The following is a 27,420-nucleotide window of genomic DNA, read 5'->3' as shown; positions in this document are numbered from 1 at the left end:
TTGTCACAGATATGGCCTAAATATTATCACAGTATTTTTTTTTCCATATCATATGATATTAATATTTCTTACCACTAATGAGGAATGTTTGTGAATGTTTGTCAGACCTTGAGAATGAGTGTGAACAGGACTTGTTTGTTCATAATTAAACTCCACAGAGTAGCTAGCTTTTAATTTAGAGCCAAATGAAATTAGTTTTATTTTTCCCCTTTTCATTGTGTTTTTCTCAAAATTTTGTGTTTTATAATTTAATACAAATTTATCATCAGTAAATTAATTAATAAAATTCAAAAGATTAATTAAATTGAATGAAAATATAACAATTGTTTTACAGAGAAACTTTGCATTATTGTTTTGTTTCGTTTTTTTTTGACCAAATAAGATGCTGCACAAAATAGCTTTATAAATTAAAACATGGATGAATAAATATCTTGGTTTGATATTCTTTAAAAATACTATCAGTATTATTCTTATTATTACTTATGTGCCACATTTAAGATTACATTAAAGTTGTATATTTCAAGAATAATGTAGAAATTACGAGAATATAGTCGAAATTAAGAGAATGAAGTCGAAATGTTTCAAGAATAAAGTCAAAATTATAAGAATTAATTCGTAGCAATTTTGAGATTAAAGTTTCACATGAATACAGTGATCTGTCATGCCACATTAAAGAGCTTGAAACAATTTGTTAATTTCGACTTTATTCTTGAAATATTTTGACTTTATATTCGAACTGATTGCATTATGTATAATCATTTTCTGTTTTTAAATGTCTTAAACTTATTTTAAATCAATTTTTAAATCATTTTTAAATCATTATATCAATCAGTTTTTACATTTTACATTTTTGTTTTATTGTTATGATCATTGTTTTTATGATTGTTCTACTTCCTTTTTTGTGATTGTTTTTATTATTGTTTTTATGATTATTCTACTTCCTTTTATGTAAAGCACTTTGAATTACCTCTGTGTATGAAATGTGCTATATAAATAAACTTGCCTTGCCTTGCCTTGCCTTTATTCTTGTAATATTTTGACTTTTTTCTCAAAACATTTTGACTTTATTCTCATAATTTTCTACTTTGTTCTTGTAATATTTCGACTTTATTCTCTGATCATTTTGACTTTATTCTCAAAAAAATTTGACTTCATGTAATATTTCAACTTTATTCTTGAAATATTACAACTTTAATTTAAAATTTTTAGATTTTTTTTTTGTAAACGTGGCACTAAAACACCTTCGTACATTTTAGTATACAATACTACATTTTATTTCCTCACATTGAACTGATCTTTTATTTTTGTGGTTTGTCATGGAGAGCTTTGCATACATTTATTGTTATCTCGATATGATTATCATCCAGCCCTGCTGAAACCACCCAAAATTAAGATCATTGTTTACTGGAAATTGTGATTGTGAGAAATGTCTCATCTTTTTATCAAAATGTCGTGTTTTGTGTTCCACAGAAGAAATAGTCATAAAGAACAGGAAGTCATAAAGAATCACATGAGGGCGAGTAAATGATCATTTCAGGAGAATTGTTCTGTTAATGTTCAGTGAGAGTTGTTTAGACAGTTTGACATGAACATGGGTGTGTGTTTGGTTGAGGGTTCATAATGATTGTGAACATGAATGTGTGTTTGGCTGTCGGTCGAGGGTATTTGTGCTGCGTTTGGACGGCCGATGTCGTTTTCTAATAAAGGTTCTCCTGTGGCTGATGTGATAACGGCTCTTTGTTCTGCTCGTCTCACACAATCTCTCCGGGCCTTCAGATGATTTTTCACGGTGCGCCAATGCTCATCTTCTCCGTCAGGAATCCTCCAGGGCCGTTTTAAAGTCAAAACTTCCACTTTGCGATATCAGAATGCAATTTGTGGCGTCTAGAGCGTAAGCTGCTTTAGCGCTGCTGTTTATTTTGCAGCGGCGGAGGGTTTTATCTGAAAGGGAGCGTAATCCTCGCGGCGGGCGTTCGCCGCTGAGATGTTGCTGACAGCTTTGAGTCTCTTTGTGTTTGAGCTCCCGTTAAACCCGATCCGGCACACGGTACGGCAGGAACCTTCGCAACCTCCGGCCGTGAGCTCCAGATATCATCTGCACACATGCGTCAGACTGAACTCACAGAATATGGAGACGTCTGCAGAGAACTTTTTAATTAACACAACCTGAGAGCGTCAGTATATTATAACTACAGTTATTCTGTGATTTCAAATCAAAATTTTGAAGAAGAAATGGATATATTTATGCAGTATGAAGTCTGATCTTTGATAAAATATAAAGGGTCCCTAACTTCGTCAGTTCTTTCATTGTTTTTTTTTTTGGTTTTTTTTTTTTTACATTTTTACTGAACTGTGTCATAAATTTGTCCTCTGGTGCGACATAGCAAAATGAATAATAAAAAAAAACTCTTAATAAAATAAAAATAGCATGAGAGACATTCATCTTCATTGTTAGACACTTCTGTTTATATAGTGTTGTTTTTTTAATATGAAATTATAATTAACATAATTTGTTTCCCATGACTTGTTGGACAATTTCAAAACAAACTTTGCTGTCATCCATTCAAAACTGCTGAAAATTATACCATTTTAAGATAGATATTTATATCTCCTCTATTGCAATACTTAACAGTTTTGTAAAGATATTTTTAGATAAAAACAAATCTGTGGTTCCTTTATGTGTGTCACACCATAGGACATTAAGTCACACCATAGGACATTATGTCACACTAAATGACAGAAATGGTAATGGTAATTATTAAAGTATTTCTATTTAATTTTGAACAGTTCAAAAGGAGACACAAAATAATTTTCATCAACAAAATTCAGTCTCTTTCAATCAGTATGTTACTGAAACTCTTGTGCAACACAGCTAAATATGATTGATATTTATGATACAGCTAAGTATTATTGATATATGATTGAAACTATATTCATTAACATATGAATTATTTGTTAAACTATATGGCTACTCTTTTTAAGACATGATTTTGATTTTACTTTCTGCATCGTTCTCTTAGGATTTTATAGGATCGCCCGGTTCATTTTCTGTCTATATTTTTTGTATCCTCTTTCTTCTGTATCCTCTCTCTTCTCCCTTAATTCTTTCAAACAAAGTATCTCATTTTTACTTTATTTCATGACACTTTATAACAGTACATTATAACAGTTTTCTGCAAAAACATCAGAAAATAGTTTAATTAATGTAATTATTGCATTTAAGAACACTGATGATCAAAATGATCAAAAAATAATAAAAAGAAGTTAAACATATCTTATTTAATTATTTAAAATGCTTCCTAAAGAGACCCTGTCCTCTGGTATGACATCTTTGTCCTGTGGTGTGACAGTACAGGCATCACACCATAGGACGTTTTAGCATTTTGTGTCAATTAATGACCTTGCTATTCCGAGTTAACCTGGCATTAGCGTTTAGCAAGACACATTTGCATAATTTTCCATGATTATATAGTTTAACAGACAGTTTTTTATTAAAAAATATGATTTAGGAGTGTCACACCAAAGGACAACAAAAACAATTCTAAGACAAAAATGTACCATGTGCACATGTCATGGGCTTGACAAGGGGCTTCAGTAACATGACCATGAATGGGGCCCTAATTAAAGGTTTTTTTCTGGAATTGGCCAATTTAAAATCAGGATATGGTGTCACACCAGAGGACAGGGTTTTCAGAGACAAAATATATCAAGTTCCTACACTTTCGGAAATATATAGATGAAAGAAATGATTGCCATTTACTAAAATAGACACGTGTACAATTATGCCAGAGGTATTTATTAACATTTTTATGCTTTTCTTTTTAATTTATAAAAGTTGAGGTTTATTGAACCATGCTTGAGACAGTCGCACCACAGGACAATTTTGACATTTGGCTCACAAAAAAATAAATAAATAAATTGTATAACACTGTAGCTTTTATAACAACAGGTCCATGTAAGACATAGGAATGTTTAACCATTTACTGCAATTTTTAATAACAATATTATATTCATTTTTTATCTTTTGGAACGGTGAAAATGCCATGTCATGTCAACAACCCATATTCTTCAATAAAACAAAACCACAGACATGTTGTGTTCTAGTAAGCTGTAGCTTTACTCTGTTTCCCTCACCAAACACCAACAGGATTTCTCCACTGGCTTTGGGATTATTGCAGAAAATGTGTGATTCTTACATGTTTTGTTCGCTTTGATGACGTTTATTGTCCCAACAACCTCTGTAGTGCAATTAACATATAACAAAATATCTTGAATTTGTGTTCAAAAACCCCACTGATTTCAGGTTGGTAGAGCCGGAAGTACTAAAATGCACTGGTTTTGGCCTACAAGAACATTGTTTTTGGTACAGTTGTTGTTTAATTTCACCTTGATTTTGTGTGCTTGAGATGAGCTCTGCTCAAGACACCGGAGTCAGAGATCTCAACATGAACGGCATCATTTCTCATCAGATGATGTGATCTGTCCTGTATTTGTGTTTCATTCCTCCAGAGGGATATTTTTACTCTGAAATGATTTTAAAGTTGACTTTTATTTGTGTATATTGATGTTCTCTATGAAGCACTTGAAACGATGATGACATGTAATCTGGTTGCGAGCGGTAACGTGGCGTCATTTTCTTCTGTCCTGAATAATGATTGCTTCTATTGCTGTTGTTTTGTCTGACAGTCGCGCCGTCTCTATACGTCACTTTCTATATTCTCCTCATGAGCGCTCCAAATTAGCAGCAATTATTCTAAGTGTAAAATTAAATTACAGACTCTAATGAAGGAGCGGAGCTGCTCCGTAACTCTGCATGCGGATCACGTAACCACACAATTCAATTGAGCGGCTTTTCTCCCGTGTCGCTGTTTTTCCTCGCAGTGAGACAATGACTCTGAGAGAAACGCAGAGCTGTGATCTATGACGCCAGACGCTCAATTAATGAGAAATCTCCATTAGAAAAATTGCATGACACAGCTGATATCAGGAGCGGCTTGTCACAAACGTCTTCTGACGCGCTAAAGAAATGAGATATTGAACAGCCGGCGCTGCGGGAAATCTCCCGGGAGAAAGAGAAATATGAGAGCGACGTGCCGCCGTGAACCGGTGTTATTTCAGCATCATCAGCTTTTAGTTCACTTTGAGTTATTCTAGTGTTTCAGAGTTACACTATGTGAAAATGAGAAATGCTGCAATAGAACTTAATTCAGTTAAGGTTCGTTTATTTCAATTAACAAAAATGCTTTTTTAATGGTTTTAGTTTTAGTTAACTATTGTAACCCTGATGAAAATGATTAAAATGCTAATTTTAGTTGAAGTTTAAAGGCATAGTTCACCCCAAAATGAAAATTCTGTCATCATTTACTCACCCGCTTGTTGTTTAAAACCTGTATGAGTTTCTTTCTTCCAATGTTTCATTTATGGGTGAACTATCCCTTTAAGTGATTTTTTTACATATGTCTGTGTTGTTACAGTTTATATTTTATGTAGTTACTTAAATACATCAAGTTCAACTAAATTAAACTGAGAAATACTGCTTTGACAACTAAAAAGCAGTTATTTTTATTTTATTTCAGTTCATGTTTATTTTATTTTATTTTGAATTTTTATTGTTGAGAGACAATTATAGTATTAATAATTGAATTAGTTTTTATTTTTGTATTTTGTTTTCATTTGAATTTAGTAAAAAAAAAAAGTGTTTTTTGCATGCTTTTTCTGTTTTCGTTTTTTAAAATACATTTTTATTCATTTTTATTTACGTTTCAGTTTTAGTTATTTTAGTACCTACATGAGAAATGTTGCGTTGGCAACTAGTTAAAATAAGTTTAAGTGTTTTATATTTTCTTTTTGTCAATGTTTGTTTCATTTCAAGTAATGAAAATGGTTTTAGTTAAAGTTTGTCATTTTTAGTTTTTATTTGTTTTTGTATTTTGCAGTTTCAGTTTTAGTTATTTTAGTACATAATGTTAAACTAAAGGAAAATGAGAATTTAATTTGAATAAGTTTAAGTGTTTTCATTTGAATTTAGTTTAATTTAGAATTTTGGGGTTTTCTTCTGTTTTTATTAGTTTTTGGTTTTTGTTGTTTAATGTTTTTATTCATTTTTAGTTCAGTTTCAGTTATTTTAGTACATAAAATTAACCTAAAAGAAAATGACAAATGTTGCTTTGATAACTAATATAAAAAGGTTAAAAGTTTTATATTTTATTTCAGGTAATGTTTGTTTCATTTCAAGTAACGAAAATGTTTTTTTATGGTTTTAATTATTATAATCCTGGTGTGACTGTGTTATTTTAGCATTATTGAGAGACAATTATAGTATTAATATTTGAATTAGTTTTTATTTTTGTATTTTCTGGTTTTCATTTGAATTTAGTTAAAGTTTAAGTCATTTTAATTTTATTAGGTTCATATATATATATATATATATATATATATATATATATATTATTTTTTATTTTTTATTTTTTGTTTTTTATTTTTCAGTTTTAGCTTGTAGTATTTTAGTGCAAAACGTTTACCTAAAGGAAAATGAGAAATGTTGCTTTGGCAGCTAATTAAAATAAGTTGAAGTTTTTAAAGTTTATTTCAATTAATGTTTATTTCAAGTAATGAAAATGGTTTTTTTATTGTTTTAGTTGTAGTTAATGGTAGTAACCCTGGTGTGAATGTGTGTTTACTGCAGTTTCAGGACAGAAACGTTGATCTTCTGGAGTGTGAGTGTGCGTGTGTGTGTTTGTGTGTGTGTGTGTTGTAATGCTCATGAACAGGTGTGTAGTAATTGTGGTTCACAAACTGTGGTTTGTGTTCTTGTGAGGTGTTTTTCTCTGTGAATGTGTCTGTAAATGTGTGTTGAGGTGGGTCTCATCTTTGCTGATTAGTACGGTTTAACTTAGATGAGGGTGAGTGACTGAGAAGCAGTCTTTAAAGCATCAGATCCAATTAAGAGCAGCTGTAAGGAAGCTGAGGTCAGCTTGGGCTCTCCGCGTGTCTCTGCTCAGACCGTTGTTTTGATGGATCAGACGTCACACAGGAGGACGGCGACGGCTCTCAGTGATTGAGTTTGTGTTTCTCTGCTCAACACTAGAGACTGGAGGAGCATTTGAGCCGCAGGTTAAAGCTGCTTTGAGGCCACAGAGCGTCTGCTGCAGGTGTGACGGGTTCATGAAGCCGTCGTTTCTGCCTTGTGTTGATATCGCTATCACCGGCCACATGTGTGTGTGTCACTGTGACTGTGTTTATAAAGCAGATTTACTGTGTTGTTGTATTTGTCATCTGACGCTCGGTCCAGTGCTGATACCTATGAAACATCCCAGATCACTCATTTAGGTTATAAAAATGTTGTGGGAACATTGCAAGAATTCTAGGAAATTGTCTTCTTGTGATTTTAATGTTATTTAAAGGTTACAGAAACATTTCTTAGAATCTTCATCAAGTACAAATAACATCATAAGGACATTCAGAAGATGTTGATCTCAGAATGTTTTCTTTCAATATTATAAAATAGTTTATAAAAAATTAATAAAGATTTAAGAACGTTTCTTAAATGTTACTTTAAAATGTTTTATCATAACATTTAACATATAACTTTTAATACTCTTTTAAACCCCATAGATAGTAATATGTGACCCTAGACAATAAAACCAGTCATAAGTAGCACAGATATATTTGTAGCAATAGCCAACAATTCATTGTATGGGTCAAAGTTAATGATTTTTCTTTTATGCCAAAAATCATTAGGATATGAAGTAAAGATCATGTTCCATGAAGATATTTTATAAATTTCCTACCGTAAATCTATCCAACCTTAATTTTTGATTAGTAATATGCATTGCTAAGAACTTCATTTGGACAACTTTAAAGGTGATTTTCTCAATATTTTGATTTTTTTTTTTTTTTTTTTTGCACCCTCAGATTCCAGATTCCAGGTTTTGTGGTCCAGGGTCACATATATTTCTGTCATGATGTCTTAGTTGAGTTAAAATGTGCCTTTATTTATTGAAATATAAATGTAAAACATATTGTGTACTTTTAATTTTTATTGTATTTTTCTATTGTATTTTTCTGTTTCACTTTATTGTATTGATACATATCTTATGTAACTGGTAAAAAAAATGTACAACACGGATCTTACCATGAAAGTACCTTCATTTGCTGACATGACATTGAAATTTTTACTATCTGGCTTTAAAAATTGTGTTATCTACCTACATTACAGTTGTTGTTTTTTTACTGCAAGTCATAGATATTAGATGTTAGATCTGTCAGTGCAGAAATACATGGATTAGTCTGATCTAACAGTGAGTGTGAAATACGGTTCTTGAGCTGCTGATCACTAGTGAATATAGTGAATATACGCTGTAGTGTAACTCAGGTGCTTTTTAACTTGATGAGGACTCTCCATCCGTGTCTGATGAGTGTTTTCCTCTCAGTCGTATTAAACCGTAGCTCTCTGCTGATTGTCAGGAATGGGAATGTTGTAATATGTAAATGCATATCTTTGCTCTCCATCGGGTTTGTGTGGTGAAAGCAGCGTGTGTTATTTATTCAGCAGCGTGTGATGAAGAGCAGATGAACGTTTGGCCCTTTTCTAGTAAAATCTGACTTTGAGCAGCTCACAGAGATGAGGAGCTCAACATTTGCTTTTTCATTTATTTGTGCTGGTCAATATGATGTTTGGCAGTCTTTAGTTTATTAACACAAGTGTTGTTTTCTTCAGGAGGGGCACAAACATGGTTTCCTGACATTTCAATTACAGGGCAGCTCGTCAAGCACTGCTTTAATTAATCACAGGCCGTGGCTCTGAACAAGACCCGCCCGGCGCTCACGTGACGTTCGATCTGATCACAGCCGTCCATCGTCAGTCTGAACCTGAGAGATCACATGATCATCAGATGCGAGTGTGATGTGTTCAGCGATATCTGATATCAGAGTGTTTGTGTTGATGGATCATGGATTATGAAAACACACAAACTTTCACTATATAAACAAATACATTGCATAGGCTTGCATTTGCTATTATGTGCAGCTAGTTAAAAATACTACAATTTAACTTTTTAAAACAGCATTTTTACAACAAGAATGTCCACAAAAGAGGGTTTTAGGTAGCAGTACACTGAAATTTCAGCAACTGACATTTTTGGCTGAAACAGCAATTTTCAGTTTCGACTGAAGTCGTTTTGAAGGGTCAAAATCATTGATTAAAAAAGTGATATGTCATTAGCAATTCTCTGCTTTGACTATCAGTGTAGCAGTTTCATGCATAACGTGAATAAACTACAGCAGAATCATGTCGGCTGTGTCACTCTAGTGTTGGATGAACAATGTTTATTTCTTGATGTTAATCAATGCTGATATGGATTTTACAATCTCAAGATCAGACTTTCAGTCTGTGCTGTTTTTGTTTGATATGTGACCTTGGACCACATAAGGGTCCAGTCATAAGAGCCATTTATACATCTGAGAGCTGAATAAATAAGCTTTCCAACAATGTATGCATTGTTATGATAGACTATTGTTATGATACGACTATTTGAAAATCTGGAATCTGAGGGTGAAAAAAAAAAAAAAAAGTATTGAGAAAATCACCTTTAAAGTTGTCCAAATGAAATTCTTAGCAATGCATATTACTAATCAAAAACTAAGTTTTGATATATTTACGGTAGGAAATTTACAAAATATCTTCATGGAACATGATCTTTATCTTTATTTTTGGCAGAAAAGAAAAATTGATCATTTTGATCCATACAATGTATTGTTGGCTATTGCTACAAATATACCCTTGCTACTTAAGACTACTTAAGGTTTTGTGCTCCAGGGTCACAATAAGCTTAATTTATGTTTGTGACTTTTAATTTGAACAAGTCCCAGTTAGGGCTGGGCGATATGGCCAAAAAATTATCACAATCATTTTTTTATATCAGTCAATATCAATAACTAAACGCGATTAATGTCAAATTTTTATTTCTTTTAAGTTTTAAAAGCAGATTTTGCTACAATGTGAAATTCGTAAAAAACAGACGTTAATTGTGGCATTTTCCAGTCATTTTTCCTTAACAAAATAAATATCTTAATAAAAAAATATATTTCTTAGTTCTGCATGTTTTAATGAGTAATATTGTTTCAAAAATCAAGAAACAGGTTTGTGTTGCCTGGTAATATTAATAATAATATAACATTTTTATGTCTCTTAGAAATTTGATAGTAGCTTGAGTTAGGATGCAGATGTAGATTTATGCTCATTATCAAAATGATGGTGATTTGTAGATTAAAAAGCCTTCTGATTGTAACGTTGTGCACAGTGTTTCTCCTGTTAGTCAGCGTTGTTTCATCTTGGATTTAAACAGTTATTTGTGTTCTTCACTGAATTAAAGCGCTGTTTAGTGACCGAGACTCGTTGTTTATCAAGAAAATTTATATTGCGTGATAATTATCATTATCGATTTATCACCCAGCCCTAGTCCCAGTTTTAATTACTAAATTTCATTACTAAATTCAATCAATAAATGCTATTTTGTGGCTCTATAATGTGTGTTGACAGATTGCTTATCATCTCTTCCTCTTTACTACTAGTTATAGCAACAAGTAAACGTGAATGAACATCAGAAGAATCAGAACAGCAACTTACTGAAGTGAATAAATATATTACAGACATGTTTGAATGTTTATATTTCAACAACTAATAGAATAGAAACAATTCTATTAAAAGGAAATTGACATTAAACTGCATTATTGTTAGTTTCTATTTGCGAGGAAATTATTAAATAAATTTGATCAATTGATATCATATTGCTATTTTCTGATCTGTTCTTGCCACACTAATAGCAATAATAGCTGAACTGCTGTTACAAACACGTACAAACGTCTGACGTTTTGTCACTCTGATTGAATCATGAGTCGAGAGGTGATGTGAACAGATGATCTGATTCATTCTTCACTGGAACAGGATGATGCATGTGGGATAGTGTGTGTCATCTAGTAGCTCACATACTCTACACAAGAACTTAAACACGCTTTAGTCTTTCTCTACATAAATGCATTAGCATCAGGTCATGGGTTCATTTCCCAGTGTGTCTGTTAGATGCATGAATGTAAAGTGTGTGTTTTGTGTGTTTGTGTCGCGTTGATCGTCCTGCAGCAGGTTTAATCGCTCCGTTTCTCTGAGCCGTCGCTCACACATGTTTTTGTGCCAGAATGCTTTGGTCCTGCTCTGATCTGCAGTGATTTGTGGGGTAATTTGTTGCACAAGGAAACTCATGCGTCCCTGAGAGCATGCGGGGTCAGAGGTCAGCGTGTAAATCAGAGCGCCGTATATCAGTCCGTCCCATCGCTCCAGCTCTGAGCTCATTCGCTTATAGGCTGATGTCCATGTCAGCAGTTCCCCGTTTACCCATGATGCTCAGCGGCACAATCGATCTCTGACGCATGTTCCGCTAAGCCAATTAAAGCGATCTGCTGATTAGGTGTGTGTGTGTGTGTGTGTGTTTCTGCAGGCTGAAGTTCAGAAGTGATCGAGCGGGAGCGGCAGGACTCAAACATGCGGTCGCAGGCCTTGTTGCTGTATTTCACGGTGCTGCAGACGGCCGGAGCCGCTTTCCCAGAAGACACCGAGCCAATCAGTATTTCACACGGCAACTGTGAGTAACTGCGTCTCACCTCCTCGCTCCTCCTCGCTTTGTCTCGTCTTGTTCTCATCCCGCCATCTTCTTCTCACTCCGCTTCTGTGAAATGTGATTCTGGTGCCCAGAGAAACTGTAAATGCTGTCCGAGTCGGTGAGACTTCAGAGATCCTCTTTTGTTTTGCCTGTCAGGATGAAAAACTTACAAACACACACACACACACACACACTTGTGTACTCTCACTGTCTCACTTAAAGACCCCATGAAATGCACTGTTTTGTCTCCTGTGTCCACATATTTCCCTTTAAAACAGAAATATTTTTTAATATTCAAAAAGCTTTCATTTTGCATTCTTTTTTCAATTTGCACTGCTCAATTTTGAGATTTTGATCTATTTTGCTTCCATAACATGTTTTCTTTCAGACTAGTAGAAAAACATCCAAAATGTTTATTTTCTTAAGTTTCTTTTATTGCACTTTATATGTTCACATATTAGAGAGCCGTGAACATGTGAATGTGTTGATAAATTATTAAAATATTGTCTTAAAGTCTCAGGAGGATTCAAGTAAATATTTGAATATTTGAAATATTTTTTACATTTTCAAAAACCATGTTTTTTTATTATGTTATCATGTTTGTATTGTGTTAGTCAGCTGTGTTTTTAATGAGCCGATCTTTTGGCATGAAACGTCTCACTGCTGAATGTGTGCGAGTCAAACTTTGTTCCACTTCCTTCCCTGTCAGATACCAAACAATACCCAGCATTCGTGGGACACAAACCGGGAAGGAACAACACGCAACGACACAAACTGGACATTCAGCTGATCGTCATCATGAACCGGACTCTCTATGTGGCCGCGAGGTGAGTTTGCTATTTAAAGATCGGCGCTGTTATTAGCAGAGACTGGTAAACCACAGATTGACCAGATTGTTGGCATGGCAACCAGCAGCCCATTCCAGCGAGCCCATTCACAGCATATGGACGTGAAGGAGCACATGTTCAGGAGTCAGAGAGCCAGCGGCGTGTGAATCAGACGCTCATTAGTGCTGTGCATACACACTTGACTTCCTTCATGCAATATGAACATTTGTTTATAAACAGTTTTACGTTTATCAGCATTTCCGCGGGTCTTAGAAAGTCTTACTTTGCGCTTCCACGAATTAAGGCCTTAAAATCAGAGCAGAAAGTATTAAATTCGTCAAGTCGTGGCATTAAATGTTGCATACACAGCAAAATGTTTGTTTTGTTTTTCAACACAAATATGCAAACATCCTTAAATCAAGATTTACTTGGACCATGAAAATATCATGTCTTGTTTACTGAGAAATTAAAAAACTAAAACTGTAAACTTCAAATAAAATAAACTTTAACTGAAATAATATAAAAAAGAAAAAGATATAAAAAACACCTACACATTTCATTTCAGTACTCAAATAAAATAAATAAAAGCTATAGATATTAAAAAACCTAATAAAATGGACAAAAACAACAAAATTACATAAAATGAAAATGAAATATATTAAATAAATTACATTTAATTAATTATTAAGGTAAATTAAAAATGTTAATAAAACTTCATAAACATTTAAAATAATTTAAAAATTAATAAAATAAAAAATATATATATAAAACTTTTAATAAAATGGTTTTAAAAAGTCTTAAATTTTGCCTTCACAAATCACATCTTCTAAATTAAAAATCTTGCCGTTTGTGAAGATCTGAAACCATCTTCTGCTGGCAGTCTTATTGTTCTAGTTCTGTTTGAATGTTGTGTTTTTAATCATAACATTTATTTATTAATCTGTTTTTGTGTTCTTGAGATAGAGTTTTTGAGATCTTATTTCTCATGATAAACAGTGACGTGTGTTTTGAGATACAGAGTTACACCTGATCACACTCTGATTGATTGATAGCTGTAGGCTCCGCCCACTCACTCTCCACTAATGAAAACACTGCAGCTTTGATTGATTGATAGCTGCAGTCTCCGCCCACTCTTCCTCCACCAATCAGATCTCTGATTGCTGATTGCAGGAGGTTTGAAAGCTCTACTGGTGAATCAGTGTCTGTTTGCTATGGTCTGATGGTCAGATCACAGCTCTTTTCTTTCTGTCGTTTGGTAAAAACGCTTTGAGCTCCAGTTTCTTCTGGGCTTTCTGTTGTTTTGTGGCTTTATTTAGGCCTGTATTTTGGGCCTGATGTGACTCAACAACACCTCTGAGAAAAGAGTTTTCTTTGGATTTTCCGTTTGTTTTGTTTCTTTAAACAACAGTGCAGCTCAACAAAATCCAGTGATTTAAACACAGCAGGACAGAGATTAAAAAGAAGGAATGAAATAAATGTGACTGACTTTTAGGGAAGTTAAAGGAATAAAAGCTGGAAGGAATGAAGTTCTGATCAGTGGCTGGTTGCATAAACTGCTTAGATTAGTCATCTTTTTTTTTTTTTTTTTTTTTTTTTTTTTTTTAATTTTACAGTCAGTTACAATAAATTCAGTTGTAGATTGCTCTAATTTGAATATAAAAAATAAGACTGATTAATCCTTGGCTTATTACTAGTGGGTCAAACTAATTCTTAAGGCAGTCTTAACATAGTGTCTGTGTTTCTGCAACTGGACCCTGGTGATGTGAATATAAAACACATAGTCAGAAAAATGTACTGTAAATACAGGAGAGCTGATCTCATTGTTCGTCTTATCTAAATCTGCGTCATCCACATTGATCTGCTGCATATTAATTATGGATTTAGTTCATGATATTGAGCTTGTGTGTGTTCAGCTCAGTGGGTTCAGACCTCAGTAAATGTATGAGATTTGTGAGCTGAAGTTTCTCAGTGTGTGTGTATGTGTGTGTTGATCATAATGTAAAGTTCTCTCTCTCTTTCTCACAGACACACAGCTGAGCTCTCTCAAATCAGCTTTATTTTAACAGTGCTTTATACAGTGGGGGAGCACGGGGCACAACCTAACACTTTTTGAATTCTCAGTTTGTGTAAATCCATGTGGGGTTGAGAGTATATATATATTTTTTATCCATGTTAATTTTACACTTATCTATTACAAATATGTTGCTTTGTTTCATAATTACAGTGTATACGTTTTATGTTATTTACTTCAAAAGAAAGGAAGTGAAGTGTTACAATATGCCCCAAGGCCCAAGTTGTAACATGACCATATGACAGCTTAATGTTATCTGATCGAAGCAAAACCAAATATACACGACAAAACAGAAACTTTTTTGAACACAATAATGGTGTTTTTTTTATTATTATTATTAAAAATAATCTAGTTTTGAACTTTGACAATAAACACATTGCAACTATGCGTGGGACGGCCCCGATCGCAACACACAGCTATACAGTATAGTTCAAAACAATGTGCACAAATGAAGAAACATTCAGACATTCAAAAAAACACTCCCCTTCCTCCAAACACAGCTCTCAAAGAACACGAGACACATAAACAAGCCAAAATGCTTTACGTTTCTTAAAATAATAATTTCTGAACGTTAAACATCGATTCACACGTTTCTTGTAGTTTCTCATTAAAATTCATAAAAGTAAATGGTGTAAATTACATTGCTAATGTCACAGCGCAACTGGAATTTAAAACTGGTTAGTGTCTTCTGCTATGAGCTAATAAATAACAGATTGGAGATTAAAATAATAACAGATTTGTCTCATCAAAAGGCTTTTGAATTTGGTTATGCTAGCATGTGTGGAAATATTTAAACCATGTGTGTTACCACTAACCCCGCGTTAGTTTGTGCCCCACGCTCTCCCTACAGATCGTGCCAAATCAGCTTCACAGAGATCAACTGGAGAATATTAGAATGAAAATGCAAACTTTTGAAAACGGGTTTCAAAGTGGAAGTTTTGAAAACGATACTGCTATCATAATGTAAACTACAAAAACAAGATTCTGTGGACATGTGAGGCGCATGCGTATTATGTGTTCACGTAGCGTTTCTTTACACAGTTACGTCACCAACTAATGGCCTGGCAAGAGTAATTCAGCACTTCATTAGTTTTTGTGGATCCGTGTGAACGGAATCGTTTTGACAAAGTTGTCGTCTATATGCAAACAATGCAAAGGAAAAACTTTTCTGTTTTTAGCAAATCATTGTCGTGAAAACATCCTGAGTTTCCCTGTTGTATAGATGTAATGCAATTCAAAGCGAACACAGTGTAGGCGTTGAGCTACATTGAGTAGTTTTGATAGCGGATTGCTATTACTGTAGAAATGTGTCAGGCTTCTGCAGTAGTTTTGTATTATGTTGGGTTATGATCTTAAGTTGAACAGTGTTGCAAAGTATATGTAAACTGTCCAGTAGGTATATTGAGTTCTGGAGGATTTTGTGTTCATGTCATTTAAAAGATTCATACACTGAATGCATTTTGTGCCAAAGCAATGTTAAATGATCCACAGTTTAGCCCACAGACACTGCTGTTGTGTGAAGGGTGTTGAAAAACCGCGGTATTGAGAAATATGACTATAAAAACTGTAATTATGGATTTAGTTGATGATTGCAGACTCTGTGGATTCAGACCTCAGTTGATGTGAGATATTGAGCTGAAGTGTCACACACACACACACAGAGACACAGCTGAGCTCTGTGGGTCTGGTGTCAGCGGGTCTGGAGGTGCATGCGGGACATTGTCCACATTCCTCAGGCTGCGGCCGCAGCGTCCCGTAGCAACCCAAACCCCCCCGTCATGAGAACAGAGAGACGCTGCTGCCACTGACACCAGAACAGCTGAGAAAACACGAGAACGCTCCAGAGGCGTGGCAAAACCGCGTGTGACGAAGGGGTGGAGCTTCAGAGAGGGGGTGTCGTGCTGGTGCGGATTGACAGGTGTGAGACGCATACTAATGAGCTCCTTTCTCTGCGAACACAGAGTGAGAGAGTTTGACAAAAGGCCACCAGATGGACGTGGCCGGCCCGCGCTCACCCGCATGAGAAGCGCATTCCTGCGCACAAAGAGCCTCTGTTGAGCTGCTGGACGACCAGCACAAACAGCATCAGACCTGCTCTCAAACCCAGACCAATAAAACCCATCAAACGTGACAGGAGTTGTGCGTTTCAGTTCATTTTTGACAGATATGTGCATGTTTGGAAGTGATGGATTATTTGCTTTCTTTCCTTTGGATAAACAGATTGATTTGTCCAATCTGATGCTCTGTAGTCAGTCACATTTATTTCTACAGAGCTTTATACAATACAGATTGTGTGAAAGCAGCTGCACAGAGATAAACAGGAAAATTACACAATCAATTATGGAAACTCATAGGGCTAAGATTCTTTATTGTCATTGTAACAGAATTACAATGAAATCCTCTATAGCTCAATCCAGTCAGCAGCATATAAAGAAAAACAGTGAAAACGACAAATTGCAATCATTTAAATCCACTGATACAACAATAAATCAGCACGATAAGTAATATGTTAATCTAATATGTTAAATTCTGCTTCTCTGGAAAAAAACCTTTAACTCTAATATGACATTCAAACAGTGTTCAGATTTATGTGCAGGAAATGAGCAAATTAGTGCATATTGAATTAGATAATTTGCATATTTAAACAACTTTTCAGAAATCTTGTAATAGAAGATCAAATGTTTGCAATTCTTAATGTAATCAGTGATATTGTGTGTGTGTGTGTGTGTGTGTGTGTGTGTGTGTGTGTGTGTGTGTACTTGTTTTTGCTACATAGTGGGGACCAAATGTCCCCACAATGATAGTAAAACCTGAAATTTGACACAATGTTAAAAAATGATTAAAAACAGTAAATGATGTTTATCTGAAAGTGTAACGATGCAAACATGTTTTCTGTGAGGGCTAGGTTTAGGGTTAGGGTTGGGTTAGGGGATAGACAATATTGTTTGGTCAGTATAAAATCTATAGAAGTCTATGGAAAGTCCCCACAATTCACAAAAACAAACGTGTGTTGCATTGAATTGGTGAGTTGAGTCAAGACTCAATGATTTGCGAATCAATCATTCAGTGTGATTGTGAACCAGTTCAACAGGTTCATTGGAAAGAATCAGCTTGTGAGCTGGTGATTTCTTCAGTTCGAAGAAGAAGTTTTTTTTTTGTCTAAATGGTTCCATAAAGAATCTTTAATATCTGAAGAACCTTTTTTGTTTCACAAAAGGTTCTTTGTGGTGAAAGAAGGTTTTTCAGATTATAAAAGGTAAGAAAGAGATGCTTCTTTAGTATGACTGAATGGTTCTTTGTGGAACCAAAGAACCTTTTAAAGCCCCTTTATTTTTAAGAATGTATGCTCTGGAAAAATGTACGCAAGTACAACATGCTGTCCGTCACTGGTGTAAATGTGCTCAGAAATGTGGGCTGTAGTGAATGTGATCACGTGTGTATGAGTAGATGTTCAGATTAACAGTATCACGCTAACAATCACTTGTTTTGCTGTCAGAGCAGAACCGTTTAAGACATAAATCTGTTGGAATGAGAAGTGGTCAAGATACATGTCCTTAAAGTTAATGATGTGGGACACGTCCTGCTGGAGACAGAGCATTTATTAGTGCTGTTTAACACCCGTCACTAGTGCTGCTGCTGGTAGTCAGTGATGACCAGGCCGGTTCTGGCTCTGCTTTATTGACTCAGAGTCTGTCGTTTTATAGCATGCGTGGAGATTGAGTTCAGATTAGAATGATTTGCTTCAGAACATCTGCCTGATTCTAGATAACAATTTAGAATTATTAAAAAAAAATTTACTGGTCAACTTGAACTATCCACCTTATTTTTCCTGTAAGAGCAGGCGTCGTCATTTGTATTTGATTGAATGTGTTGATTTGCTGCTTGATATTGCAAACTGGTGTGTCTTACCATATTATTTTAACATATTATCTTAATTATGAACACAATGGTTTGTAGTGCAAACGGTTTTACCATTTACTGCACTTTGTTATCGTTATTTCCCTACAGCCGCTTATAAAACATAGGTCTTACACATTACCAGAACTTATTTCTGCACTGAAAAATAAAGTGGATAGCATGATTCAAGTAACATTCTCCTTTTTTAACCTGCTAAACCAACTGGTTAAGGAAGATTTGAGATTGCTGCAGATACAGATATCAGCTCCATTTCACACCCCATCATGTAATTTTTATATTGAACCAAGCAACTGTCAGCGATCCTTTTCATGTATAGAAGACCATGTAATCAACTTTATGATAAAACCGTGTGTTTTATATGAAGAATCCAACCCCAAATAAAAATAACTACAGCTTTAGCTGTAATAAACCATCCTCTCTGGATGTGAGGCTGAACTCCACCTCGTCTCTGCGTTTGAAAGCAATTTGTGACTCGGAGACTGAAATCTGTAGTTTGACCGATCAGAAGTGATTTTCACAAATATCTGACGTTTAAATGGATTTACAATACATATCTCATTAATGCTGAATCTCTTTGGTTGTTTTGCACTGTGACAATGATTCTCTGTTGTAAATCAAACAAATTATTGGGGTGTGTTTTACAAGAAAACATTATTTGTGACCCAGGACCACAAAACCAGTCATGAAGGTCAACGTTTTGAAATTGACATTCATACATCATCTGAAAGCTGAATAAATAAGTTTCGATTGATGTATGGTTTGTTAGGATAGGACAATATTTGGCCGAGATGCAACTATTTGGAAATCTGGAATCTATTGCTACAAATATACCTGTGATACTTATGACTGGTTTTGTGCTCCAGGGTCACATTTCATTCTTTATGCTTCACAATTTTGTGGTTAATTTGATGTCTTGCAGTTTATTTGTGAAGTTTTATTAACAATTTATGAATGAAAATTGCTTTTACACCAAATTCTTTCACTATGTGTATGTGACTATGTGACAAATGAATTCATTTTTCAACTTCTTGATTCCCTGAACCACCGACAGGCAAAAACTACTGTGGTTATGCACAAATCATTGACATATTTTGACTTCATAACAAAACATAATTTTGTACCTACAGTCATTATGCAACTTAATAACCAAATGTAAAAATTTTGTCTTTTGAAAGCTGCATTGAATATTCATTTGGCTCAGAAAATGGAGAGGGAGACTTAGACTAGTTAATGCATCAGCATGAGTTTCACAGATGAAAGCCACCCGCATTTCATCAAACCTGAAATAAAAGAAACTGAATTAGACAAACAGAGTGTTCTCGTTCTGCTCTGCAGTAACTTCATCAGTTCTCACTGAGATCGTCAGTAATTACGCGCTAGAATGGAATTTCACTAATGAGCGCGGAGCGACACGTACCTGTGCTGATTGAAATGCATCAGTCAGAAACACAATCGCTGGTGTAACTCAAATGTGCTGAAGCTGATGCTCACGCAGCAGCCCGATTCATTGAGCTGATATGATTAATGCTGCTGGAGAACTGAACGAGTGTTTCTGTCCATCACGCTGAACGCATGCACTTATGATGCCACAGTGATTAATTACTGGGCTTTTCATAACGTTTGACGAATTTTATTCATCTTGAGATCACTGTGCCTCTTGTGACCCACACAACAGCACTCATTTCACAAATGGCTTTTCTATTAGATTGAGGTAGCGAGGAAGAATTTATTGAATTCAACTCAAGACTGAACGTTGGATCAGATTCAAAACATGTTCCAGTCGCATGAGATGATTTTAAACACATGAATATTGACATATTGACAGCTCAGAATTGCAGAAACAACAATAAAAGTTAAACTGGAATTGACTGAATCACAATGCTGAGAAACTCATCAGCTAATGGCATTCTGGGAAATGAAGTGTTTTTCCACCCTTGTCCATAAATTTGTTTATAATGTTTAATTTTGTTATATTAGTTAAGTAACGTTGGCATAGTTGTTTTAGCATTTGTATACTAATATGTGACCCTGGACCACAAAACCAGTCTTAAGGGTCAATTTTTCAAAATTGAGATTTATACATCATCTGAAAGCTAAATAAATAAGCTTTCCATTATATATGGTTATATATGGATATATGGTTTGTTAGGATAGGACAATATTTGGCCGAGATACAACTATTATATATGAATATATGGAATCTGAGGGTGCAAAAAAATCTAAATATTGAGAAAATCACCTTTAAAGTTGTCCAAATGAAGTTCTTAGCAATGCATATTACTAAACAAAAGTTAGGTTTTAATATATTTACAGTAGGAATTTAGCAAAATGTCTCCATAGAACATGATCTTTACTTAATATCCTAATGTAATATACCCGTGCTACTTAAGACTGGTTTTGAGCTCCAGGGTCACATATAGTTTTTATTTTATTTATCAGTTTCTTTCCGTACTTGAATGTCTGTGATACTGAAGCTGAAGACGAATGAAAGTGTTAATGTCTTCGCAGGGATCACATTTACACGGTGGACATCGAGACGGCCAATACGGAGGAGATCTTCTTCAGTAAGGTGAGTCTGAGGATAGAGTTCTGTCCTCCTCTTAATTACCTGGCAGCAAACGAAACGAGCGTCTCTGTCTCTCTCTAAGAGCTTTATCCCATCAGGAGCCGCTGTCACGCGTCACGCCGCGAGGCCTTGATTCATGTGCGTACGCGAGGCCGCGATTAACCGGCTGATTGATGGAGATCGATCGGAGCGGGATGTAGTTTAATCAGTCATCGCGGCTCGTTTGACCCTCCAGGCCGTGACAGAGAGCTGTAATTGAGTCAAAGCTATCGATCTCACATTGATTTCCTGTCGACAGAAGCTGACATGGAAGTCCAGACAGGCCGACGTGGACACCTGCAGGATGAAAGGGAAACACAAGGTACGTCTGCGCCGCGATCGTGATGATGATGTCACTGATCACGCGGCATCTCAAAAACTTCTGCTGATTTCCAAAGATCTAACATTATGTAATTTGATACTAAGTTCAAAAATATCAGTAAAAACTGTACTGACTTGCCAAAATAACAAAAGCAGGCAAATGTCAAAGATTTTGGTTTTAATGTCAAAAAGAAGCGAAGCTTACAGTCTGCAATAGAGAGTGGAAATTGTTCAAATACTCCATTTACCAAAATAAGCCCTTTTCACAGAATGTGTCGTCTTCTGTTGCTGTTTGGATGCAGTAAAACACCACAGATACAGCAGAAAACATCTGGTTTATGTTTGCAAAGAAAAGGCCTCATATTACCAAAGTTCAAAAATATTAATTAAACACTTTTCACGTCTCACTTCCTGTCTACATATTGTTTTATCATAAAAAGCAAAAATAAATAATTAAATGAACACTTTTCATGTACAGTTTTTTTTCATGTTACATTTTTCAGATGATATATACAAGAGTTGTAATGTTTTTTAAAGAAGTCTCTTATGCTCATCAAGGCTACATTTATTTGTTAAAAAATACAGAAAAAACTGTAATATTGCAAAATGTTATTACAATATAAAATAAAGGTTTTTATTTTAATATGTTTTAAAATATAATTTATTCCTGTGATGCAAAGCCTAACTTTCATCATCTGTTACTCCAGTCTTAAGTGTCACATGATCCTTCAGAAATGATTTATTATTAGAATTATCAGTGTTGGAAACAGTTGTGCTGCTAAATATTTTTTTGGAATCTGCGATTCCTTTTTTTTCAGGATTCTTTGATAAATACGTTTAAAAGTACAGCATTTATTCTAAATATAAATCTTTTCTAACAATGTAAATCTATGCTATTGCTTTTTATTGATTTCACATGTCCTTGGTGAATAAAAGTATTCATTTCTTTCAAAAAAATACAAAATAAAAATTTAATGACCCAAACTTTTGAACAGTAGTGTATATTGTTAGAAAACCTTTGTATTTTAAATAAATTATGTTCTTTTTATCCTTTTATTGATCAAAGAATCCTGAAAAAAGTATCACAGGTTCCAAAAAATATTAAGCAGCACAACTTAATAAATCAGCATATTAGAATGATTTCTGAAGGATCAAGGCAATCAGGCAAATGTCAGAAGTTTCAAAATTGTATCATTTAACAAAATGTAACAAAATTCAAAATGTTACATTCAACTTACAATCTGCAAAGGAGTGTTCAAATGATCAATTTGATGTCAAATACATTCAAATAAACACGTTTATAAATAAATAAACTGTTCTCCAAATCTGTAATTAGTTTATTAAGGCATAAAATAATGTCGTACATGTATAAACAGGATGAGAATTGATTAAATATTTGTAATGTGACTCAGATTCAGACAGGAATCATGTGTTCGTGGTGTTTTCCTGCTGATTAAGAGAGAATACAAGACTAATTCACTACACAAATGACTGTAAAAGCAAACATGCTAGGAAGTGCTTCATATTCAGTAAGAAAGTGTGAGAGCAAAACAGACTACTTTTGGAATCAGCAGCCGAATTTCTTCAGAAACAAGCACTGGATTTCATTCAGAAGATATGGTGTAATGATGGAGGAAGCAGACTGGTTAAGTGTACTGCACACAGTCATGTTTCTCGTCTTGTTCTAGGACGAGTGCCATAATTTCATCAAGGTGCTGCTGCAGCAGAGTGACGACTCTCTGTTTGTGTGCGGAACCAACGCCTTCAACCCGTCCTGTCGGACCTACAAGGTAAGACCGCAGTGACTGCGTGACCTCTGACCTCAGACGTGCTGCATGTTTGATATTAACAGCTGAATGGAAGCGTGACGCGGCCCACATGCAGGTTAGCATAAAGATGCACAGATGGTCAAGACTGTTTTTAGTGAATCGCTCTGAACGATGATGATGATGCTCAGAATGGGATGTTGCTGCACCGTTTGTTTATTTTTCTCGTGGATGTCTTTATTTTTTCTTTTTGAATCCAGCTTAATATGAAGAAAAGAAAACATCAAAAAAGAATAAGAAATTAATTGATCAAAAATATCTAGGTTGACTCGGGTCTGACTCAGATCATCAGAAGACTGTAAATGTGTTTTCACTTGTAATGCCAGAATAAATCTGAAGTATCTTAAAAAACATAGAGGAAAGTCTGAACTATTGCCCGTTTTGATTATTTTGCCAGGAAGATCAGAGACGTTTCTGTGAAGACAGATTCACACTGCTGTGTTAAAGTGGCTCCAAGCGAATAAAATACCATTAGAACCTTGTCTACAATGTTTATTTCATTTTGTTTACATATTTCTTAAGTAATTTAAATTATATTTTTACTCTTCTTTTATCATACTTTAACTCAATCGCAATCTTTACCAAGCCATAATTCAGAGTTTGCCTTGATAAACCTTCCTTTTTAACAAATTCTGTGAATTTCAGTTCATTTTAAATCTACATTTTTAAATTCACAATTTAGTTCTGTTGTGACACATTAAAAAAGTCAGATATGAGAAATAAATCAGCTTTTTAAGTGCATAATAATGCATTGCCCTAAACAGTACTTCATGGCATTTATTTTTTCCAGACTGATTTATGACTGAATAAACCGCTTTAATGAAGTGTTCATGCTGAAGGTTATTCACGCTCTTATTAGTAACTAATTATGACTGTTTCGCTTCATGTTGCTCTGTTGTCAATTGACATTCATTTCTGTAGCACTTATACAATACAGTGTGTTTTAAAGAAGCTTCACAGAAAATAACAGAATCATTGTTGCAAACTTTATCAAATATGAGACCAATTCAACTGTAAAGCAGTGTTGGGGGTAACACATTACAAGTAATGTAATCAGATTACTTTTTCAAGTAACATTACTTTGTACAAAATATCTGAGTTACTTTTTACTTGTTACTTTTTCAGAAATCAGGAGTATGTGCAGAGACAGTTGCTCTTCCTTTAGTCTGAGGATTATTCATTTCACTTTTGGTGTGAAACAACCTTTACAGCTGCCCAAACTCTTGTGCTTTTGTTATTAAAAACTAAAAGCAAGCCCAGCCCAGGTGACAAAAAGTAACAAACATAATGCAATGCGTTACCTTCAAAAAAAAAAAAAAACTAAGTAACAGTTAATTTTTTATAGAGTCTTAAACCTCTGAAGTCTTAAACCTGCAGGGTCAGGCAGTGTCAGTGTGAGATTGGGACGGGATTGAATGTTTGTGTGAGCAGTGATTGTTAAACTGGTTTAGAAACAGTGAATCATCTTCAGTTGAGTTTACCAGTGTGTTTGTTAGGAAGCCTGAAAAAAGGCTGGTTTTCAGGGTGTTTGCTGTGATGTACTGGCTCTGAATGCTGTGTTTTGAGCTGGTTCAGTGTTTTTGCTCAGTTTGGCTCTATCATCTGCTGCTCTGCAGTCGGTGAATCACAGAATGACCGGAAGACAAGCGTGTGCGAGATCCTCTGCCAGCCGTCGCTGTCTAATAACTGGCTTGGTCCAGCAGAGAGATGCTGAAGCGCGTTTGCCAAAAGCAGCACTAGCCGCTCACAGATTTTCCCCCGCGGACGCTCGGCCTTTGGAAGCCCTCAAGCGGCGCGGTTTTGCCGGCATAGCATTCGCCCTGGCCGTGCGTCTGCTGTCCGTGTCCCCGGTGCGACGCCTCTGAAAAGAGCGTCTGTTGGAGGGCCAAAGTCGTCCCACATTAATCATCGGCGTACAAATGTTCTCCTGAACGGATGCTCCGATCCGCGGCCTCCTCCCGAGAGCCCATCTGCGGCCCCGGCTCTGAGCTGCTGGATTTACGGCTGGTGTCCATTACATCAGCTGTTGCCGGGCGGAGCGGAGCATTGCTGACAACACGAGCGGCCCGTAACTATTCCAAACATGATTGGCACGCCTGCTTCCCTTCTCAATGCTTTATGGTGGTCTGGTGCTGGTCCAGACTGGTTTATGCTGGCTCTGATCTAATCCAGAATGGTTCATGATAGTTTGATGCTGGTCCCGAATGGGTTATACTGGCTCTGAACTAGTCTAGACTGGTTTATACAGGTTTCTGTGATAATCCAGACTGTTTCATGGCAGTCTGGTGCTGGTCCAGACTGGTTTATACTGGCTCTGATCTAGTCCAGAAGGGTTTATGATTGTTTGATGCTAGTCCACACTGATTTATACTGGCTCTGAACTGGTCTAGACTGGTTTATACAGGTTCTATGATAGTCCAGACTGTTTCATGGTGGTCTGGTGCTGGTCCAGACTGGTTTATACTGCATCTGAACTAGTCTAGACTGGTTTATACAGGTTCTGTGACAGTCCAGACTTGTTCATACTGGCCTTGAGCTGGTCCAGACTGATTTATAGTGGTTCTGAACTGGTCTAGAAGGGTTTAGGATTGTTTGATGCTAGTCCACACTGGTTTATACTGGCTCTGAACTGGTCTAGACTGGTTTATACAGGTTCTGTGATAGACCAGACTATTTCATGGTGGTCTGGTGCTGGTCCAGACTGGTTTATACTGCATCTGAACTAGTCCATATTGGTTTTTACTGGTTCTGTGCTGGTCTAGACTGTTTTATACAGGTTCTGTGATAGTCCAGACTGTTTAATGGCAGTCTGGTGCTGGTCTAGACTGGTTTATACTGGATTAAATATGAAGAATTAAGTGAAATCTTTAATAAATATATATGTAAATAAATGTGCTTCTGAATCTGCTAACCCAACTACAGTAGTTTTGTCTTTTATTTTAAAGAAGCACAGTGTGTCGTATCTGTAGTCAAAGGGATGTTTTTATTCTGTGTAGATGTTGCATTCATTTTAAAGTGTTTAAATCATTCCCGCACTCTAATTAAATCAAAACGAGGGAATGAATTAGTACAGCATGGCCATGATTTAATCAAACGAGGGAACGAGTTGAGGCGTGGGAACGAATTCTCAATTTGTGGCTGCAATAAATATATCTCTGTCATGTGTGGCTCTGTACGTCACCCATCTGATTTGTGTTAATTACTGTTCTGTGTTTAATGTAAGTGAGTTTGTCATTGCACTGTTTTATTGTTGTAAAAATAATAATGAATCCAGCATTTTCAGGCACTGATTTTGCTGTGAAAGCTCTGAAGATCTGACGTTAAAGATCAAAGTGAACGCTGTATTTGACAGCTATCTGATCTTGTAAACTCTGTGCTGTAATTGCTCATATCGATGCTGTCACGAGTTTATTAATCAGTGAAATTCCTGTTTTGCTCTTCCTCCCATCACGCTGCGGAGCGGGAATACCGTGACATTCCTGATCTGTGTATTTTCGGAGGAATGTAAATAGGGTTCCTGATACGTCACATGTGAGTGCTCGACTCCTGACTGACCTCCTTCAGATTCGCCAAGATAGAAATAGCAAGTGAAATGAGCGGCTGGCGTGAGCGGCTGGTCTTGGCAGGCCTCAGAGAGGAAGAGCTTTAAAAATAACGCCGTGAAGTGTGTGAAAGTCTCAGACACTGAAGGTTAGGGTGGGTTTGACTTCTGACCTCTGACCTTTCTCTTTATTCCTGCAGATGGACAGTCTGGAGGCTGCGGGTGATGAGATCAGTGGTATGGCGCGCTGCCCGTACGACGCCAAACATGCCAACGTGGCCCTGTTCGCCGGTAAGACGCAGTCATCACGCCCGAAACACTTCCATAACGAATGTCTGTCAGAAGAATGCCGGGAACACGAGACGAGGAACTCCCCGACACAGCCATGAGCAACAGTGGCTCCCTGTTTCTGGGAAGAGCGTTTGCTGGCAGCGGCTCGTGTGCGGCCACTCTGGAAACACATGAAACTATTGTGGTGCGGTTAGAGAGCGTCTCTGGGAGTCCTTCCCCAAAGTACAGCATCAAAAATAACCCTGGGGATGGAAAACCCGCATGACTCATTCCTCCATTAGTGGCCGTAAAACATTCCAGTCGCAGGCCAGAGAAAGTCCTGCCTTTCCAGCGCTAGTACAGCTAAAATAACGACATTATACATGG

At 35.9% G+C, this 27,420-nt stretch overlaps 1 protein-coding gene across 6 annotated transcripts in view; it reads left to right on the top strand.

Moving 5' to 3' along the window:
• Positions 1-27,420, top strand: part of sema6a (sema domain, transmembrane domain (TM), and cytoplasmic domain, (semaphorin) 6A) — a 76,682-nt gene that overhangs the window by 21,339 nt on the left and 27,923 nt on the right. For 5 of the 6 annotated variants that reach the window (XM_051116596.1, XM_051116595.1, XM_051116593.1 and 2 more), the window contains exons 2-7: positions 11,493-11,636; positions 12,364-12,481; positions 20,979-21,039; positions 21,335-21,397; positions 23,085-23,186; positions 26,964-27,054. In XM_051116596.1, coding sequence (XP_050972553.1) covers positions 11,537-11,636; positions 12,364-12,481; positions 20,979-21,039; positions 21,335-21,397; positions 23,085-23,186; positions 26,964-27,054 — 535 coding nt within the window. In that variant the 5' untranslated portion in view covers positions 11,493-11,536. The other variant, XM_051116597.1, reaches the window with a different exon arrangement.

This window comes from Labeo rohita, chromosome 8 (assembly GCF_022985175.1).
Source record: "Labeo rohita strain BAU-BD-2019 chromosome 8, IGBB_LRoh.1.0, whole genome shotgun sequence".
Classification (NCBI taxonomy): Eukaryota; Metazoa; Chordata; class Actinopteri; order Cypriniformes; family Cyprinidae; genus Labeo; species Labeo rohita.
The sequence above is the reverse complement of the archived record's forward strand: the minus strand, read 5'-3'. Positions and strand labels throughout refer to the sequence as shown.